At 51.5% G+C, this 18727-nt stretch overlaps 4 protein-coding genes across 4 annotated transcripts; 2 read left to right on the top strand and 2 right to left on the bottom strand.

The window, feature by feature from the left end:
* Positions 1–1779: 1779 nt before the first annotated feature.
* On the bottom strand, positions 1780–2853 carry BCR38DRAFT_98074 (uncharacterized protein). The gene is made up of 3 exons (XM_040865823.1): positions 2449–2853; positions 1949–2384; positions 1780–1896 (listed from the first exon to the last, which is right to left on the bottom strand). Exons 1-3 carry the CDS (start codon positions 2746–2748, stop codon positions 1799–1801), a joined length of 834 nt encoding a protein of 277 aa, XP_040719979.1. The 5' UTR covers positions 2749–2853; the 3' UTR covers positions 1780–1798.
* A 1130-nt stretch (positions 2854–3983) lies between these two features.
* Positions 3984–5156, top strand: BCR38DRAFT_503086 (hydantoin racemase; the record flags this gene model as incomplete). Its single annotated transcript, XM_040864871.1, has 2 exons — positions 3984–4665; positions 4838–5156. The coding sequence occupies 2 exons, from the start codon at positions 3984–3986 to the stop codon at positions 4948–4950; spliced, it is 795 nt and encodes a 264-aa protein (XP_040719978.1). The 3' UTR covers positions 4951–5156.
* BCR38DRAFT_98052 (acyl-CoA ligase) lies at positions 5157–11218 on the bottom strand. Its single transcript, XM_040865822.1, has 4 exons — positions 11060–11218; positions 10907–10929; positions 6093–10805; positions 5157–6036 (listed from the first exon to the last, which is right to left on the bottom strand). The coding sequence occupies exons 1-4, from the start codon at positions 11117–11119 to the stop codon at positions 5316–5318; spliced, it is 5517 nt and encodes a 1838-aa protein (XP_040719977.1). The 5' UTR covers positions 11120–11218; the 3' UTR covers positions 5157–5315.
* A 2250-nt stretch (positions 11219–13468) lies between these two features.
* On the top strand, positions 13469–14373 carry BCR38DRAFT_420801 (uncharacterized protein). Its single transcript, XM_040859403.1, has one exon. It carries the CDS (start codon positions 13602–13604, stop codon positions 14043–14045), a length of 444 nt encoding a protein of 147 aa, XP_040719976.1. The 5' UTR covers positions 13469–13601; the 3' UTR covers positions 14046–14373.
* Positions 14374–18727: the final 4354 nt, after the last annotated feature.

Raw genomic sequence — 18727 nt, 5'->3', positions numbered from 1 at the left:
AAATCTCCTTGAAAGGCCACAAGACTCAGCTGCTGGGCTGGTGCTGTTGCCGTGACAGCACCACCAATTTCACTGGCGTGAACAACCTTATGGTAAATGGCGCCGTCGACGTGTGCCGTCATTGCACGGTCCTGTTGTAGCCGGAACATTCGAAGCCAGCCTTGATTCACTGCTGGCAGAGGGGTTTTCCTTCATCTAGAAGACGATCTATGGATGACTGTCTTTAAACCCGAGTAATGGGATACAACTGGGACAACTCATGCATATCACATTTGACCCGACGCTTCCTATAGGTGTTGCAGCTTTTTGACCTTCCAGGAGCGCCAACGATGGTGGCGGGTGGTTTCCCGAGGCAGCTCGCGGAATGCCTCTCAATTCGGAAAGGGTTGGACGAGAACAACCGGTTTGCTGGGGTATACCGGAAAATATCATCAACAACAGCTTTGTATCTTGCGATGGACTTATTTGGTCCAATCCAAAAATGTGATGTGAGGGATATGGTATTTCAACTGAACATAGAAATTCACCGAGAGAATGAGAATGGGTTCTGTCCTATGCTGACATAGGAAGCTCTGGTGATCACCTTTGGCGATGCTCAAAAGCATTTCTGTGGCTCCGGGGAGGATGAGGCCGCCTTATTATGAAGAGATCAACGGTTGCAGGAGAAGCCGATACGAACATTTAACCTGCCCTTGTAGATTACCAAAGATACCGGATCTTGCTTCACGGTGAATGACCAATCGGCTCGCTTCATTTTCGTTATATTCCATGATGGATTGGAGTATTGGACACGATAGTGCCTTGCGGCGTGTACCGACGCAAAGCCATGCAGTCAGCATGTGTTTGTCAATATGGTTGGAGTCCGCAGGAACGGCAGTCCCGCCACAACGATGGTTGTACTGCACTTCTGTTTGACTATTTTAGCAGGGCCGTTGGAAAGGTGAGATAAGATAGGGTGGTGTTAGCACTATAATATCTTAGTGCTACGCGTGCTTGATGATAGCCTGTCGTATGACCATTTCGGCCAATGACGCAGGGTGACGAAATGCTGTCGGGCGTATTCTACGACGGCGCGTACCTGGTGACATCACCGGGTTAGATGGCCCTGTAGAATGGTTGGAGTTCCGTTCTCGCAAATAGGAGTACCGTCGTATTTGGCACTTCTTTCCCTTCGATACTCGATACCGTTGTTGCGTCTTCCGAATGACGTCTAGGAACGGGTGCAGACACTTGCGCCTCGGCATATTCACTCTGATCGGCTGGCTTGGTTGTCTTGCGTAACGAAGCTAGTCGAGCGCCAGTATGTTCGCCCTCGGTAGCGTTGTTGCTGACAGCACTAGAGCTGGCTACAAATGCCTAGCTCAGCCCTACGGGATACTGACATGCCTGATAGCAGTGTTTGCAATTCATGTCAAAGGCAGCCAAGCGAAGAAAAGACCACAATATGCCGCCGCAGCGTTGATCTTGCGAATCATCCACTAGCAGGCGCACAAGTAGTCTCTCCACTATTGAGCAGCGAGGCGTATCGCTCCCGATCCATCTTCATAAGTCAATGATGCCTTTTGTCCTGCCGTATAGCTCTGCGCCGACTAATTGTACATGCGTTTCCTGATCCCGACCAACTCCGAGCATATCCAGAACAAGCACCAAGCTCGTAGCTTCTCTTCTGATCCCCCATCCGTAGCCACCCTGGCAGTACACGTATCATTGGCTCATATCCGCAGCTCTGTGCACAAGCTCCTGCAGGAAGCAAAAAAATGACGAAATATGTTCAGTATGGTGTTGATTATTGGTGAAATTATATATTGCTGTGTCGCGCGCGCTTGCGGGCGCTTCCGGTGGCCGGGTGCATCTTGGACTGGTTTTCGCGCTTGAGCTTCTCGTCCAGCACACGGGCTGCAGAGTGTTAGTGACATTTCATTGATGTCGGCAACCTGGAAACACTCACTGAGCACATCGTAACCAAACTGGGGGTGCTCCAAGCAAAGGCTGCGAAACTCTTCCTCGGCCTCAGAACGCAGAGTGTGACTTCGGGTGGCCCAGAAATTGGCGACGGGGGCACGGATTGACGTATCTTCCTTGCTGGTGTAGGCATAGACGTAGCGCGCATACGCAATCTCGCCCTTGGCTGTCGAGTTGACACAGTGAATCTTGCTGCTCGCAAGGCTCTTGAGCTTCTCGACGCCGAACTTATCAGCCAATGTATAGACACGGGCGTGTTTCAGAAGCTGGTCGCCAGACTCGTCAACGCTAGGGATGGAGGGGTCGCTCTCCAGGATTCGTTGGCCGGGCAGCTTCCTGGGGAAGTAGTCGCCAGTATACAGGAATTCGAGGAAGGATCCGACAGCGTCAATTTCTTCGTTGGGCAGGTCGACCTGGCGGGGCTGTCATAAAACTCAGCAGTGTTTCATGCGTGCGCAATGGCAAACCAATTAACGGGCAACTTACGCTTCCATCATCGCTGAATGACGAGCAATACTCGAGAAAGTAGGGGCTCTTGGACAGGAGCGCCTGATGCGCCGTGAGGATAGTCTCAGCCTCGCCAATGCCGACGAGCAAGGTCACGACGGGACTAGTTAGGTAGCTGATGAAGGTAGCTCGCGGTTCGATATCGCCGCCCTCAGCAAATGGAAGCTCGCTAGCGCTGCCGGCCTCTTCTCCTTCGCCTTCGCCCTCGTCCATTTCGACATCAATGCCGGGTGCTGCAGGCTGCTCGCCAAGAACTTCCTCCTGGAATTCCTCGGCCATAACGGAGGATTAAAGTGCGACGAAAGCCGGCGTTGTGCCAATTGGAGCACCTGAGAGAAACGATGGGAAGATATCATTGAACGAGAGGACGGAAATAGCTTGCAATGAATGGAATTGTAATCGCGATACCGTCGAGGAAACGGCTAGCGGTCGCAATTGCAAGTGACGGTATGCTACAACGTGATAAGCGAAAGCTCGGGCTTCATCAACTTCAGGGGAAAAGCTTGGATGGCAGAAGTGTGAGGCCTTGCATAAGTATTTGCTGGGGTCCAATCCGCAAGCTCGTTGCCCCAGCATCCGAAGCATCACAGAAGCTGCCGCATAGGACTTTGGGGATGCCTTGCGCTTCAGGCACAAATCTCATCGCCTTTAACGCGATAGGCCCACGGACCTCTGTAAACCAATCAATCAGTACAGATGGTTCCATAACGACCTGAGGCCCTCAGCCTCCGTACAATTGGAGGTCAACCACCATCAATGCTGAATGGGAAATCTTGAATCAAAAGCTCGCTTTGTGAGAGAATTCCAACGTCGGTTTATTGGTATACGTACGGCAAGGCAGCCAGCTGTGTCAGCTCACGCGTGTTCTGCCTGTCTTTCGCGACTCCTTACAAGACTTTGTCACAATGACATGCTTCGTACGACTTCTTCTGAACCAATTGGATTTACCCATTGTTTAACTCGCAATAAGGCATATAACACCTGTATATTGTCAGCAATAAAATCAGGGATATTCAGTACTTGAATACTTCATCAAGTATCTCAAGATGGGAACCTGAGCTGACTCTTCATCTAGGCTGTTCAATTTCTATTCATCTTGGCATGCCAACTATCACCTGTTCTAACACCTTGAAGTCACTGCGCTGGAAGTAGATTACCCAAACGCATAGGCACATACGCAGTACTTGTACTTTGCGAGTGGACCGTTGTACGAACAGATTGCAAGTATAGTATTTAAGCAGATTGGCTAGCATAGGCGAGACGAGAGCTCATAACTGGCGTCAAAGGGTTGTTGGAGTATACATGCCAGCTATCTGCAACTTCAGCTTCGGTTCCGAGACCGTCTCTTGTTGGTTCCGACTTGTTAAACTGGTGCCCCGCATCTATACCTTTTATCACTACCACTTGCTCTGAAAGTTACCGTCCAAGTATTCATACTTCAACATTGAAATACAATCCCATTCCATACCACATGCCACAAACCACACAACACATCAAACCAAGTTCCCCCCAAAATGGCCCAACCTCTCCCCTCGGTAACAGGCACATCCACCCACCAGATTTCCATCCTCCTCATCAACCCTAACTCCACCTGCTCTATGACGCTTTCCTGTCTGCGCTCCCTCCATCAGACCCTCCCCCCAACCGTTACCGTAACCGGCTTCACCGCACCTCCCACGGCCCCCACCGCTATCGAAGGCCGTCTGGACGCAGTCCTCAGCGCCGCGGAATGCGTGCGAGCCCTCAGGCCCCACGCCTACAATTACGATGCCTTCCTGGTCGCCTGCTTCAGCGCGCATCCCCTCATCCCCGCCCTGCGCGAGGAGTACTCCATGCCCTGTATTGGTATCATGGAAGCCGCGCTTTATGCGAGTCGCATGTGCGGCGACAAGCTGGGCGTGCTGTGCACGAGTGCTAGGAGTAAAGTTCTGCATGAGCAGAGCATTTCCGCTACGTATGGGTTGGGTGCGTTCTCGGCAGGGACTGAGGCGGCGGATGTGGCTGTGCTGGAACTCGAGACCAAGCCGCGGGAGGAAGTGTACGCGAGTCTAGTCGCGGCGGCGCGGAGACTCGTCGAGGAGAAGGGGGCGGATTGTGTGTGTTTGGGGTGTGCGGGCATGACGGGTATGAGGGAGGTATGCCAGGAGGCGGTGGAGATGGACAAGGGGAAGGTTATGGTTGTCGATGGGGTCACTAGTAAGTCAAGCCAGCAATCGTTCTCCCTTTGTTGTGGTCTGTCTGTCTTGACTTGACAGTAGAACTATACTGTCCACCCTGCCGTGTCATTGCACCCCTGACACATGTTTCGCTGGACATAAATCAGCCGGCCCAGGAAACGAGACTTTGTTACTGACATTTTTTTATGTAGTTGGTATACACTTTTTAATAGGTTTGGTCAGGGAAGGTCTGACCACGGCCAAGGCAGGAGCATACAAAAGTTCAAGACTTGGTAGGGAAAATCGAGGGCAGATGGTTATATGATGTTCACGAAGTATTCCATCGGATGCCACAAGGGTGCTTGTACCCATGGGTGAGTAAGTAACAAATCAAACTCTAGTTCTACTTGAGTAGTGTCGATATTGTGCAATTCTACCTACCTAGTCGGCGTGTTGTTGTAGCAATGTCGAACGGGGGGCCGAACGGGGGGCCACGCCATTATTGATAACATGAAGTGTACGGGACTTCTGCAAAAGGCTACCTGATATAGCCTACCCAAGCGTCAAGTCATACTTTTATGCGTAATCCGTGAGCCCACCACTCTCTCCAAGACGTTGATGTGCCGATCCAACTCCCTCTTCCGCCGTATCGAGAAAAAACAGCGCCTGTCAATTCACGTCATCAATCAATTACTTCTGCTTCCCCATCTGGCCAGCGAGGTTCATGTTCATGATTGCATCCCTAGTCCAATCCTCTTCATCATTAACCGGCAGGCCTTTGGGGTTCCACATCTCCGGCTCCCGTCCGTCGACATCAGGGAGACGAATCTGCGGTGTCGCGTGGGATTGCTGCTTGCTAGTCAAGGTCGTCTCATCCCCGAACCGATTGAAATCCGGCAAGTCGAATCCCCTGCTCGACCGACTTCCAGTTGTTTCGGCGCCCGACACTGACTTTCTGTTAATAGCAGACAGGTCAGACGGTGGCAGCTCTGCCATCTTGCCGATCTGGTGGTCAATTTCCTCTTGCTCGAGAATTTGTGGCGCGTGCTCCATATTTCGCAGCGAACTAGTTCCAGGAACGCCGCTGCTTCTCATGCTTCCAACGCTAGCGCGACGAGCATCAACTGGCCCATCGCCCCCTTCGATTGCGTTAGGGTCCACGTCGCGAATGGCGAATTGAGCAATTGTGCGCATTTTGCGTGTAACCCAGCCAGCTAGGATCTTGCCGCGTTGCTTCTCGCCCAAACGACTCCGGGGAAAGTCACCTTTGTTTACGAAGGCAACTATGTCGATGATGATCTGGTGTTCGTTGAGAATGGCATTGACAATGACTGGCACAATGGAAGCCAGGTAACTCTTGCGAGAGACTTCAACGAGAACAACTATAAGTCCTCCAGCTTGGAATACGGCGCTGAACAAGGGATTAGCCAAATACTCAACATCGCTCGGGGGAGATTGAACACTTACCAGCCACTAGGTACGACGTTGCGATGGCAACGCTCTACTGAAGCCTCAATGTCCATCGGGAAATGGCTCAGGCCATTTATCTCAAATGTCTCGCCAATGCTGCCCAGCACGAAGAGGACCTGCATGTCAACCTGAGCGCCGCCTGGTCCAATTGGCCGGCTCACACTGTGCAGAAACCCGAGGTCGCCGGTGCGGACGTAGCTAATGTTGGGGTCACCGTCTATAGTGCGACCATCGAAACGCTCCGCATCAAAAGCATCCCTTGAGCCATAGAATGACTTGACGCAAGCTTCCGAGTCAACCCAAATCTCGCCGTACTCGCCATCGTAGCAAAGAAGACGGCTTTCGGGGTTGACAATGGCAATTTGGGTCGATACCGGCACCATGCCCGAATCTTGGACAAGCAGCGCCTTGGGATCAGTGTCGGGATCAACGGGAATAACGAGACCTCTTCGTAAGGCACGCTGGTCGAGCCACAGTTCGATCGGTTCGATACACATGTAAGATCTCGAAGCGACCATGGGGTTAAGCACGTGTGAGTAGACGGTATTTATGGCCGTCCTGTCCAGGCCCGTAGCCGCGAAATGGAGGCGTACCTTCTGGAACACGTCGACTCGCGGCCTTCCTTCGGCCGAAATCATCATGTTCTTCAACTCGTGCATTGTAAACCCCTTGCCCGGCATGACGCTCATAGCGTGATCCAACATTTGAGGCGTAGCGTATGTGTCCTTGATCTTGTATCTACTAAGGGTCAAGAAGAGAGACAGCGGGTTCTGTGCGAACTCCACTGGTGAGAGCAGATAGGTTGGCGTTCCGATATAAACACCCATAAGGCAGGAGTGGATAAAGCCGAGGCCGGTGGTACTACGGACGCACCCGAGCACTGGTCTAGAGCTCGTCATCTGACATGTTTCTTTCTGCACCTTGCACATACCGAGTATCGTATCATGACCAAGCTGTACAGCGATTCTCCGCTGGTCTGGTGTCCAATACGTCCATATTATCACCGGGTATCCGGGCTGGATCCAGGCTGGATCCATGGTAATACTGAGATCCCTCAGCCCGCTGTTCTGCTTTGGTGGCTTCGACGTATTGTATACACTTGGGATGCCAATTTTGAGGACTTGTGCTGATTGTTTTATATGCTGGGAGATTGGCTTCATCTTGAGCAGGTGATCCACCTCGTGGTTGACCAAAACAGCCTTGACGTTGTAGTCGGCAATTAGGTGCAAGAAGGCCGGCACGTCCTCGTTCAGGCGGCGCTCGTCCATTGGGGCCGCTGGGATCACAATAGCCCCAAGGTTGATGCAGGCGTGTACGGCAAAGACAAACTCCTCTGAATGGGTATACATGAGAACCACGTGGTCGCGGGGTCGTATTTTGACCTTGTTACGAAGATAGACAGCAACAGCGGCGACCTTGGTGTCAAACTTCTTCCACGTGATGCCCTTGCCCTCCTTCCCTCTTCCGTCAATGGTGCAAAGGGCGAGTTCTTCAGGTTGGCGTGCCACTCGCCACTGGATGAGGTCCGTAATGCTAGAGAAGTTGTTGAGCGGGGTCGACGTTCGATCGTCAATGACGACCTCCCGTCGGTCAATGCCCGAGTATTGCTTGTCGGCTGGTCCAAGAATGTCGACCCGCGATTCCGACGCCATATGGGACCAAATGCCACCCATGGGATCGACGCCAATTGGTAGATTCAGAACAGCGTGCTCGACCCCAAACTTGACATGCACACACGGAAGGTTGCCAAGATCGAATTCTCTGCGGCACAACATGTTTCCTATCTCTCGTCTGCCATTCTTCACGACCCGTGGGAGAGAATTAGGGGCGGTGATCATAACGCAATAGACTCTCAAGTGGTGCTCTTGCATCAGCACATCCATACATCTCTCAGAGAGCGAATCCAACAACGCGGTGTCGAGCTGCCTAGGCGGGGCACCATTAGTTGTCGGGGTCGTAGATGCAGCTGTGGACTCCAGCACTACAATGGGAAGATGCTCATCATTGACAAACACGTCAAATGCTGAGCAGTCATAGACTTGCTTCGCCAGGTTTTTCAAGATGCTGACAACGATGTGTTGCACGAAGAAGTAACGATGCTCGGCAATCTCATGGCCATGTTCGACCCATTCCACTTTCTGTCTAATGCGATCTTCGTAAAGACCGAGGACAAAGATTTTGCCCTCGATGATGGCTCCAAGAAGGCCGGTTCTTAAGAACTCGGGCTCTACGGGTGTTGGCGTCGGATTGCCCGGCTCGAACTTGTAGGGCCGGGCATGGAAGATCTGCTCGGTGTGTTTGGGCAACGCCCAGAACCCTCCAGAGAGTGATGGGGAGTCTACCCAAATCTCACCAATAGAATGAGGCGATGTCAGCAATCCAGTCTCGGGGTCTACCACTGTCAAAGTCGCATCGGGGATGGGATAGCCGAATGCGCCAACTCGAACAGTTCCCAACTCTGTTGCGGCCCTCTTTCTTGCGTCATCGCCGATGGCGACAACGACGACTTCGTTGGTCTTCAGCGCCTCTCGGTCTAGAAGGACCTCACTGAGCTCGTTCTTAGCTTCCTGTTCCTGGGTAGTTGTCGCGCCCCCACCAAGCAAGCTGCCGAAGCCGTTGGACGGTGCAATTTTCTCCTTCTCCTTTTCTTTGTCCTTGTCGGCAACCTCTTCCTCGTTGTCGGACTCAGATTCTTCGTCGATTTCCAGTTTCAATGGGCAACCCATGCGTTCCTCGCCGCCGAGCCAGTCTCGAACACTAATAACCATGCCTCCGTGTTCCGGGAGACAGAGCATCGGCGCAACGACCTCCCGCGCGCGAGGGTTCCGCAAGGGTCTCAGCCACCGGTCGGCTAGGACTTCGTGGAACTCGCTGTCGACAGTCAATGTGTCTATCAAGCAGAGCCTCACCGTCTGGAAATTCGGCTCCGTTCCCTTTTTGTAGTTTCGCGTCGTCATCGGGTCTTGTTGGTAATTAAATGCTGCGGCTCTCAAACCGGGGTAGTCGGCCACCATCAGTGTGGCCTTGTACTTTGTAATCAGGTGCGCATATAGACCCGGCACATTGACAGCCTTGTTCTCCAGCCACACAGTTGTGTGACCACTGTAGACATTAAGAAGCACTCCAAGGATCATACCAATGCCTTGGCGAGGATCCAGGTAGGATAGGAGAATCTCGCTACTTGCGCCGCCCCCTATCAACCGGCCATTCTTGTCTCGCAGAGCTCGACTAAAGGTATCCCCAGGGCCGTGGGTCGGTACTGCAGATACTATGGCACTAAGACAAGCCATTTGATGCATTATCGTGCGATGGCTAAGTACTACACCGCGCAAGTCTCCGGTTGGCGCCCTAGAGAACTCGATATACGCGAGATCGGGGACCGACAAAGGTGGAACCTCATCCTTCTTCTTCGGGTGGTAACTGCCGAACTCGTTGGTTTTCCACCACTCAACTCCCTTGGGCCAATTAAGCTTTTGGGTGGTAATATCGCGCTGGAAGGCCTTAAGGTTGTTGTCGGTAGTCAACGCAAGATGCGCTTGTGTTGAGGTCAATATCAAGTTCAACCTCGGATAATCCTGCAAATCATTGATCGGGACTGCGACGACGCCAGCAATGAAGCAACCCAATAAAGCTATCGCAAAATCGATGACTTCTGTATCACGATATATGAGTGCAACTCGATCACCACGATAGAGAGAGCTCTTGTCACGAATGACTTGCGCGACTTTCTCCGCACGAGAAGCCAGCTTGTCCCACGTGATGGATGCTATCTCCTTCCCCTTCGCATCGAGGACCCAGTATGCAGGCATCTTGGCCGTTGTCCTGCCACGGTGCCGTAACACTGCCGCAATGTTGTCAAACGTCGACATAGCCGTATTCTCATCGTGGGGGTCATGAATAGCGAAAGGTACCTCACGCGGTTCCAAAGGCATCAGATACTGCAGGATCTCAGGGGGCGGAAGATCACTAGCTGTGAGCATTGGCGGAGCCATCGCAGCGGTCGGAGAGAAAGCGTCGCTGGACGAGTATCTTTGCACACCACCACCGTACTCGCCCCCGGGTCCCTGATCGTATGGTTGCTGGCCCTGCTCGTATGGTTGCTGACCCTGCTCGTATTGTTGTTGGCCCTGATCGTACGACTGCCGGCGTTGAGCGTATGCCTGTTGGCTTTGATCGTATGCCTGCTGGCCAGCAAAGTCGGAAAAGTAGCCCTGAGAGTCCATCATTGTTCCAGTGCGACTGTCGTATGCATTGTTCGGCGGTTGATTGTATCCGCCTTGATGTTCGGGCCTGAAGGCATAGTCACCGGACACCATGGTTCCAGAGCGGTCAGGCGATTCCGAAGTCATGATCTGGGAATAGTTCTGCGTCGGGTTCAGGAAGAGGGAGTCGCGCTGCTGGATAGCCGGCCGATGCTCGGCCATGGGGCCTCCTGGTCGCAAGAGACCAACTGGATTTTCTGCGCCATGCGCATGGCTTGAGCCCGGCGGGCCTGATGACTGCGGCCGCCAGTCAACGGGAGAAATAATATTAGTCGGAGCATACGGCGCATTGGGTTCCTGAGGATTGGAGCTCAGAGCAGCCATTGCGGCGCCTCTGTGTCCGTCGCTGTTCGCATAGCTGTCGCTGTCGGGCGAGTGTATTCGAAGGCCACCCGTCGCATCTGGTAAGCCGTACAGTGAGAGGAGTTGGGTTCGACGTTTCTGGAATCTATGTTGGAAGTTGGTTAGATATTTTGGACAGCGCAGGATAGGGGAAGCATGGGATCCTCCCAGTATCCCCGAGACTACCCAGTAACCACAATGGCATACCCTTTTTCTGTGATGTCTCCCTCCTATAGCAAATACAGCAAGTCAGCATTGGTTCGTGAGTATGTCCTCGACTTGTCGCAATTGCATCTACCCCGCCAGCACACCCACGGCGACTCCCGAACAACGCGTGAAAGGAAGGACTGGGAGACCGACCTCTAACTCTTGTTGGAGCTCATCGAGCTTCTCTTGAAGATCGGGACTCAGTTGAGACATGGCGTTCAAGCCTTAGGTGGAGAACCCGCGCGAGTGTTGATGGACTTGAGCCCTCATGAAGTCTGAACTTGTGACGTAGTGGGTCGGCAGACAATGGTCGCTTCGGACTGTAAGCGATCGGGACTGGCGATTCGAGTTGCTCTAACGTCTCAAAGGAAAGGCGAGTCTTGCAGCTCAATCAAGCATCAGCGTGGGGGTATCATAGCCGATATAACGAGAAGAAGCAATGCTCATAGGACCAAAGCAATGGACAGCAGCTTGAGAAGCCGACACCGAATAAAATGCAGATACCATTGATGGGTTGAGAGGGTTGCCAGGCGCACTTCTTCTGGGTTAGCGGGACTTTCAACCGCCGCCCATGAACATTGCAGACCAGTGGTTCAATACGAGCCCCGTTACCGGGAAAGATCGCCTTGGCGCATAAAAGCAGCCCCGGTGGCTCTGATTGGGTTGATCAGGACCTGGAGCACCAGATTTTGGCAGGGACTTTCTGTGCCAAGCATGCAGCTTCCTTGCCCGCTAAGCCAAATCTGAATTAATACGCACGGTTCAGTGTCCACTTTTCATTGCACTTTTCTTCGTGATAAGAACTCATGAAGAAACTTTGCAAACATCTTCATCCATCTCAACTCGACACATCCCTCGATCCACTGCCATCGAGGACATTTCTTCACCACACACTAATTATTTTTGTGTCTTGTTGGAGATTGTTGGTTTCGGCATAATATATTGCATCATGATGATGGGCTTTCACCTTGTTTTGTGCTGCAGCCCAGGTGGTTGTCTATCCACTGGTTGATCTATGTCTATGGTCATTGCCTTGGATAACGACATACGAGAGGCTTCAATAGGCAGACCAGCGACATCAAGTCTCTGCTTGTACTCAAGCTGTCATGTCATTACTACTTGCCTTGAAGAGCATATCCATATGGGTACTGTTGCTATACCATACACTAATAATCAAGCACAATCTACTTGTATTACTATCAAAGGTATGTCTGTTCTGACTTTTTCCAACCCTCCTTACATGATGAAACACAACGCAAACTCACAGACCTGTTCTGAATACTTGTGTTGAGAAACTGCTTTATATTCTCTGAATGAAACTTCCTTCTCCCTTCAAATTCATCTGTGTTCCATGAATGCTTGCTAATCAGAAACCTAGGGACTCCCTTCTATTGTGAACGAGTATATACTGTGATTACGTTGATCAAGTATAAAGGCGTATGTTTGTCCTGTAGCCTTTGACTTGTTTGCCTAGACATGCAAATTTTAAGCAGCATTCAACTTGACCCTAATTATGGTCTTTGTCGTGAGACAAAGCTCTAGTAGCAGTTGAACAATGTACTTGTTCTTGCCACTTGGTGCCCTTTGTTGATTGTAATGTCGCTGTCCTGCGCACAGTGAGAACACGGATGAGGCACACTATAGCTTGTTGAACTGTTTATACTTAAGTGGCTACTGCCGTCCAACACCAGAATATAGTGTTTTGGAAGGCTCTTCAACTCGATTGAACAAGCGGCAGGTATCGTAGCGGTGCTATTGCTACCTGTGATCTTATCAAATCATACAAACGTCTTGTTCAACGATACAACACAAGTCAAGATGGAAAACAACGATTGGGAGAGTCTGCCAGCGGCAGAAGACTGGGAGAACTTCAACAATGGTCTGCAGTATGGCGGCGACACGTCGTACCCCTTCGGCGGTGATCTCAGCCAGTTGAATTTCGAAACCGCAAACTACGGAAGTCATGTCCAACCTGAATTTATACAGCCGGTAGAAGCAAACTCGTTGAACGCCGCTAAGGGCCAAGCGTCGCCTCAACCTGTAGTCCAGCAGGGGCGTTCACTCATGATGCATGTGCAAAACGACAAATTCTCACCCCCCACGACGGCAACCGCGTATTACAGTCCCTCGAATACTGGCTTAGCCATGCCTCCGGCCACTCCAGCCACCTACGAAAATCCTTTGGAGACACAGGTTCAGTACACCAACAGCGGCGGTTTAACCTTGCCGCCGCAGCCCCTCAATGCTCACATGAACCCTCAGGCGTCATTGACTCAAAACATGAGCGGTGGCTTAACCTTGCCACAAACAACCCCCAACGCCTATATGAGCCCATTTTATTGCCTTCCCAACGAGGTCCAAGATACTCTTCAACACAACTTCGACGTCGATGCTAATAATCTACAGCACGGAGTCGCACCGCGGCCGCATCCGGCGTACTCCAACTATTCAACTTACGATCTCGGTATGATCAACCCCATGGAGCGCGACAGAATCCGTGGCCTTACCATAATCAACCCTAGAATCGACCACGAAGGCGGGCAGCCGGTCTCCGAAACGCGCCCCTTGGTTGCAGGTAAGATCATCTGGTCGCGCAGCAAGAACAAGAAGCTGAACATTGCGCCGCGACCCGACCCCCTGGACTACTACGGGAAGCGGCCCAAGAAGCCCAGTGCATGGGGTCCCCTTACGCGGTATGCCGACAACCACACGCACCATCCTCGCTATATGTTCGAGTACGACGAGCACGGTCAGCTCGGCAAGGATGTGTTCCTCAACTCGAAGCATATGCGCTGGTATTTCTTCGGCAAGCGTCACTCTTCTCCTGAAAATGAGACCTGGAAGCCGCGCCAGCCGCTGCCCCAGGAAGTCTGCATCCAGGGCAAAGTGCGATCGGGTCTCACGTTGCGCATCGGGTTCCCCGAGGCGCAGGCCAATCACCGTCATCCGACGGATTACTCTCAGCGGTGCCGCTTTGACGGGTGCCGAGGCTTGTTACGACAGGGTGCCCCGCGCGTCATCTTTGACGAGCGCTTTAACGAGGACGGGAGCAAATACGACCCGCTCATCAACGCCGGATGCGTCCATCTTGAATGCGTGGAGAGTAAATTCGACCTCGTTGAGCTGTGGGACAAGCTAGATGTCGTTATCGATAATCGCTCCTTCGCCAAGGAGGACCGCAATCACGGCTCGCTGACTAGAGAATACCCAGGCCTCCAAGCCGTTGTTGAGGAGTGGATGGCGCAGCAATACCCGAAGTACCTGCAACACAAGGCGCTGGACAGCCCGGGCCGTAGAGAAATCCCTGAGTGCGACAAATTATGGCCGCGAATTCAGCAGTATGTTGCAAAGAACCTGAAGCCAGGACATCGCAAGCAAATGGCCAAGCGACACAAGGCCAAGGCGATAAAAGCCGGCAAGCGCCTGGTCGACACGCCCAAGGAGGACTACCAGACAGTGACACGAACCGATTTCCGGAACATCGCCATGTCGCCTGGCGACCAGGTAACAAGAGAATTACGTCGCAGCCGGCAGATGATATCTTGCCAGCCGTCTTGTGGCGTCTCGTCGAGTAGCGTTTCTTCACCTTCGGGTCCTGCCCGGAGAAAGGCCAAGGAGAATAGGCTTAATAGGAGCTTCCTGGATGTCACCCAGTTCGCGAAGCCTAAGAGGCTTTGGGACGAGGAAGGAGCTATCGTTCAGCCGGTGCCAATACCGCTGCCGGTAGCACCTCCTCAGGTGAGTGAGTATTACCCGTTAGAGAGAGTGGGCTTTCACGGCTCCTTGGGCCACTCTCCGCCCGTGTATGGAGAGCCGCAGCCTTATCAGCAGAATCTATATGAGCAGCAAGGCTATGCTGATGCTGATCCTGCTTGCACCTTGGCAGACAGCAATTTCAGCTCATTTTTCAACAACCCGCCCCCTGTGGGCTACCGAAGAATCAAGACCCCCACCGGCTTGAGACGCAGCCCGATCCTACTCCCGTATGCCTCGCCAAACCTCGCTTCTGCGACAGGGAAGAGGAAGTGGGTGCCCGAGGAGATGCCCAAAGAGGTAAAATTCAGGCGGCGCAACTCTTGGCCGCAGGAGAAAAAGAGCAAGCGACTGCAGCGACGCTTCAGTTATGCTGAAGTATGCCCTCTTTGGGACCGCGAGCTGCACCCCTAACTGAACTGCTGATGGTAGTAAGTAAGTAAACAGCAGTAAGTGGTGAGTGTATCTCTCTAGCATTCATCAATCTTGGTGCGTCGTCTATTCTTTCTGGAGAAAAAAAAAGAGAACAGAAAACCAAGACAGAAAAAAAGAAGAAGACAAGAAATGTCTTGACGAGAATAGAAACAGAAGCAGAAACAAAACAAAAAGACAAAAAAGAGAACAAAAGCCTCGATAAGAACAGAGTGGGCAAAGGGGCCCTGATACGAAAAGGTAGGGGGACCCACTGGTTAGGTTAATCCCATTCAATTAGATACTATAACGTTGCGCACTACTGCATTATAGCATCCTTCCCCCTAGGTGCACGCATCAAGTGCCGGGGTCTGGCAAATTGAAATCATTGTCCTCAATGGACTTATCGCTCACAGGTCTTATTGCCAGAGTAGGTCCGTAATCCTCCCCAAGTGGTTTGGTGCTTCCGCCGGGAATTGAACCTGGTACTACCCCTATAGTGGTCTGTTCGTCAAGGCGCGACAGCCATTCGCCGGATGCGGTGCGGACTTGGTGGCCATGAATCCTAAACCCTACCAAATCGACCATGCGACCGTTTGACCAAACAACGGAAGAGACGCTACCATTTGATACGAAAAACCAGTGGGTTCCCCTACCTTTTCGTATCAGGCCCCTAGTATCAATCAGTATTGGTGCGGTTGGTTCATGTGTTTACTCTGGTTTTGTACAGGAAGAAGAAAAAGGAGAAGAAAGTCGAAAAGCCATATAGTTCGTGTTTGCATTTGTTTACTCTGCTTTGGCGAATTTTGGCTTACTTATTACAGTGAGTAGGTGGCGGGAAGAGGAGAGAAGAAATTTAAGCACAACAGCAGCAGCAACTTAATTAATGATACCTCCTGTGTTTGTCCAATGATTGGCAAGTATGCCCCTCGGGATCGGTTACGTCCTTCATTGCATCCTCGTGTAGCTGTTCCCTGTGGTTCCCGGTACGCATTAAGGGCCTTCGTCACGGCTGTAGATGATGGCTGAAGCAATGGCAATGCCAATTACAGTGGTCTTCTGTCTTCAACTCCTTCCCCGAACATTCGTACATAAAACACTATTATAAAATACTACAATTCAAGGCCCTTTCTGCTCTTTCGACGAACAGTAACTACCGATACTTAGCATAATTACAATTTATAATGGCTAGTTAGTGTCGGAATCCAAGTACCAGGGGCTGTATTGATACTATGAAAGTTCACAAGGGATAAATACCAAGTTGGCCCCAACGGGTCCCTAAATACTATAACGCCTGCCTGTCTGCCTCGTGCCTCTCCACACCTGAGGCCACAACTTCCCACAGTTAGGTAGAATTGCCAAGGTTCTCTCCTAAGCTATGGCGCCGCCGTGCTTAGGTGTATATCTTTTACCACCAGATGCGCATGGTCAGACCAAGTATCGTGGCAAATTACATGTAATGAGAACCTGGTTTATTTGGTGTCAACCATTGGCAATTCCAATCAAACCACTTCGCACACTGTGACAAGACAGTGTGGCACCTGTTACTCCTCAAGCTGCGGCGTAACTCGACCGGTCTGCAGCTAGCCACGTAGATTTGACACATGCTGTTCAACATTCGATACTATTTTGTTTGTCTAGGACTGCCTTTTGTGTATTTTCCTTCCTCCAGGCCTGACCCGTGACAAGGTCGATGAGATTCGACGGGCTACCCCTTTGGCTCCGGAGAGCGCGGACTTCAGGGAGCGGAAACTCTTCGCACAATTGCCCAGTCACCGTGTCTGTGGAAAGAAGTTCAGGGGAGAGGGTATCATGCATCCATTTGAAACTTCTCGGCACGTGTGGGCATTTCCAAACCCGTTAGCTTCCCTAATACCGCGTGACCACTGGGTAGCAATACTAATTCGATGACGAGAACTCGGTTCCAGGGAACTGAATCATGGCCACTGAAGGATGATGCCGATCCGCTCGATGGTCGGGAGAGATCGAAGGTCTAGGAGATACCATTCGGCGCTGCGAGCAATGATATTGTGGCAAATTGACCATCTTGCTCAGAAGACTTCTGACCCAATTCCAACAGCGTCTTCGGAGCGTCAAAGTTTCGTGCTAACTCATGAATTTCAACGCCGAGGATCTGCACAAGCACCTCAACGATGTGTTCTTTGATCGCATCGAGGTAAATACACAACCAACGTGTTGATGTGCAACATACATGAGTGCATGGCTTACCTACCCTTAATAGGTGTCCAGCATCTCAGATGCAGGATATCTCGGCGTTCGAGCGCCCATTGCATACCTCGGGGCGGCCCTCCTGAAACAGCCTAATATCAACCCTCACGCGACTTTGATAACATTTTTCATCAATACCGTTTATGAGATAATAAGATGAAGACCTCGATTTCGAAAGGCAAATATCAAACGATTCATGAAGTACTTGCAACTGAGCATTCCAGATCACCGCATGATCCAGATATCACATCAGCGACGTATCAAGAAATCTGGTGCGGGACGTCAACAAATACTTTGACAGGTTCGTTGCGCCTTGAGGATTCTTCATCATTTCCAATGATTGCTGACATACAATAAATATAAAAAGAGCCCAGCTTTCAAGAGGTGGAGTAGTCTGGATTTATCGAGATGAAAGCAAAGCATGCCGTCATTGAACCGTGACCGCTAAAGTTGAAGCTGGGACAACCTGGAAGTAAAGATGAGTTCGATCTGCTCCTAGCTTCCTCTAAATACGTTTGTAAGCGATGTGTTGAATGGAGATGCAGGCAGGGGTGAAGCGTTTCCAAGAGTGTTGAGTGCATATTGAATTTGGACAATTGGTAGTTCAGAGTCACTCAAGGCTTGGTGTATGTCGGCTGCTTTAAATATGATCAAACTCAATCATTATGGCCAGACACAAATGACGATGGAGACCTTAGTGGCTCGTCATGATATGTATTCTCCTTGCTCGCTCCTTGATCGAACTTGCTTCGCAAATACTGAAGAGCGCTCGAAGTCGGTTGACGTGTGGAAGAACTTGTGACGGAAACACGTCTCTGTGAGCTCCACGAAACCCCACACCATAATTGATTGACGGGCGAACACCAGAGTAATCCTTCAGGATTGAGTTAATCATATCTCATCGTAGCTCAATTCGGACGAGCGGTATAGAATAATAGGTTACCTGTTCTTGCGATGTGGGTCGCTGAAGTGAACAATCCCGCCAGTTGCTCTTGGGGCTGGGGAAGGGGGGTGGGGAAGGGGGTGGGGGCGGGAGGGTTGTGGGGGTGACGACACGTTCTTTGTGCGTTCGAGACAATGCAAAGAACTGCAGGTGGGAGATGGGATGAGTTGAGAATTGATCAGAGAGCTCGCTAATGAGAAACGTATGAGATGTGATGCGCTGGTCTAGACAGAACCTGTAATTTACCCCGCAAACGGAGGCACTTTGCAGCCGCCAAATCTGCAAGGCCCGCAGCGGCGTGTCCGAAGAGAAAGCCGCTAGGGGCAACGATGCAGCCTCAGAAGCGCTCAAGTCCAGCTAGACAGCCCAGAAAGCTCAAAGACTTGGGGAGCGAACCACCTAGTGTGTGCAGCAACACCCGGGAACTGCGTCATCGGCACGCACAGGCATTCAAGTGAACCTTAAATGTGACTGTTCCCGCTTCA

This window comes from Pseudomassariella vexata (assembly GCF_002105095.1).
Source record: "Pseudomassariella vexata strain CBS 129021 chromosome Unknown BCR38scaffold_2, whole genome shotgun sequence".
Taxonomy (NCBI): Eukaryota; Fungi; Ascomycota; class Sordariomycetes; order Amphisphaeriales; family Pseudomassariaceae; genus Pseudomassariella; species Pseudomassariella vexata.
This window is presented reverse-complemented; position numbering and strand designations above follow the sequence as displayed.

What these genes read in the sequence shown, in the direction of transcription:
- BCR38DRAFT_98052 (XM_040865822.1), bottom strand. Translation starts at nt 11,119, where the DNA reads ATGTCTCAACTGAGTCCCGATCTTCAAGAGAAGCTCGATGAGCTCCAA. An exon ending in AGCTCCAACAAGAGTTAGAG is followed by an intron (nt 10,930 to 11,059) that starts GTCGGTCTCCCA and finishes TATTTGCTATAG; the next exon opens with GAGGGAGACATCACAGAAAA. An exon ending in GGAGACATCACAGAAAAAGG is followed by an intron (nt 10,806 to 10,906) that starts GTATGCCATTGT and finishes CTTCCAACATAG; the next exon opens with ATTCCAGAAACGTCGAACCC.
- BCR38DRAFT_98074 (XM_040865823.1), bottom strand. Translation starts at nt 2,748, where the DNA reads ATGGCCGAGGAATTCCAGGAGGAAGTTCTTGGCGAGCAGCCTGCAGCA. An exon ending in CATTCAGCGATGATGGAAGC is followed by an intron (nt 2,385 to 2,448) that starts GTAAGTTGCCCG and finishes GTTTTATGACAG; the next exon opens with CCCCGCCAGGTCGACCTGCC. An exon ending in GTTTGGTTACGATGTGCTCA is followed by an intron (nt 1,897 to 1,948) that starts GTGAGTGTTTCC and finishes AACACTCTGCAG; the next exon opens with CCCGTGTGCTGGACGAGAAG.
- BCR38DRAFT_420801 (XM_040859403.1), top strand. Translation starts at nt 13,602, where the DNA reads ATGCCGACAACCACACGCACCATCCTCGCTATATGTTCGAGTACGACG.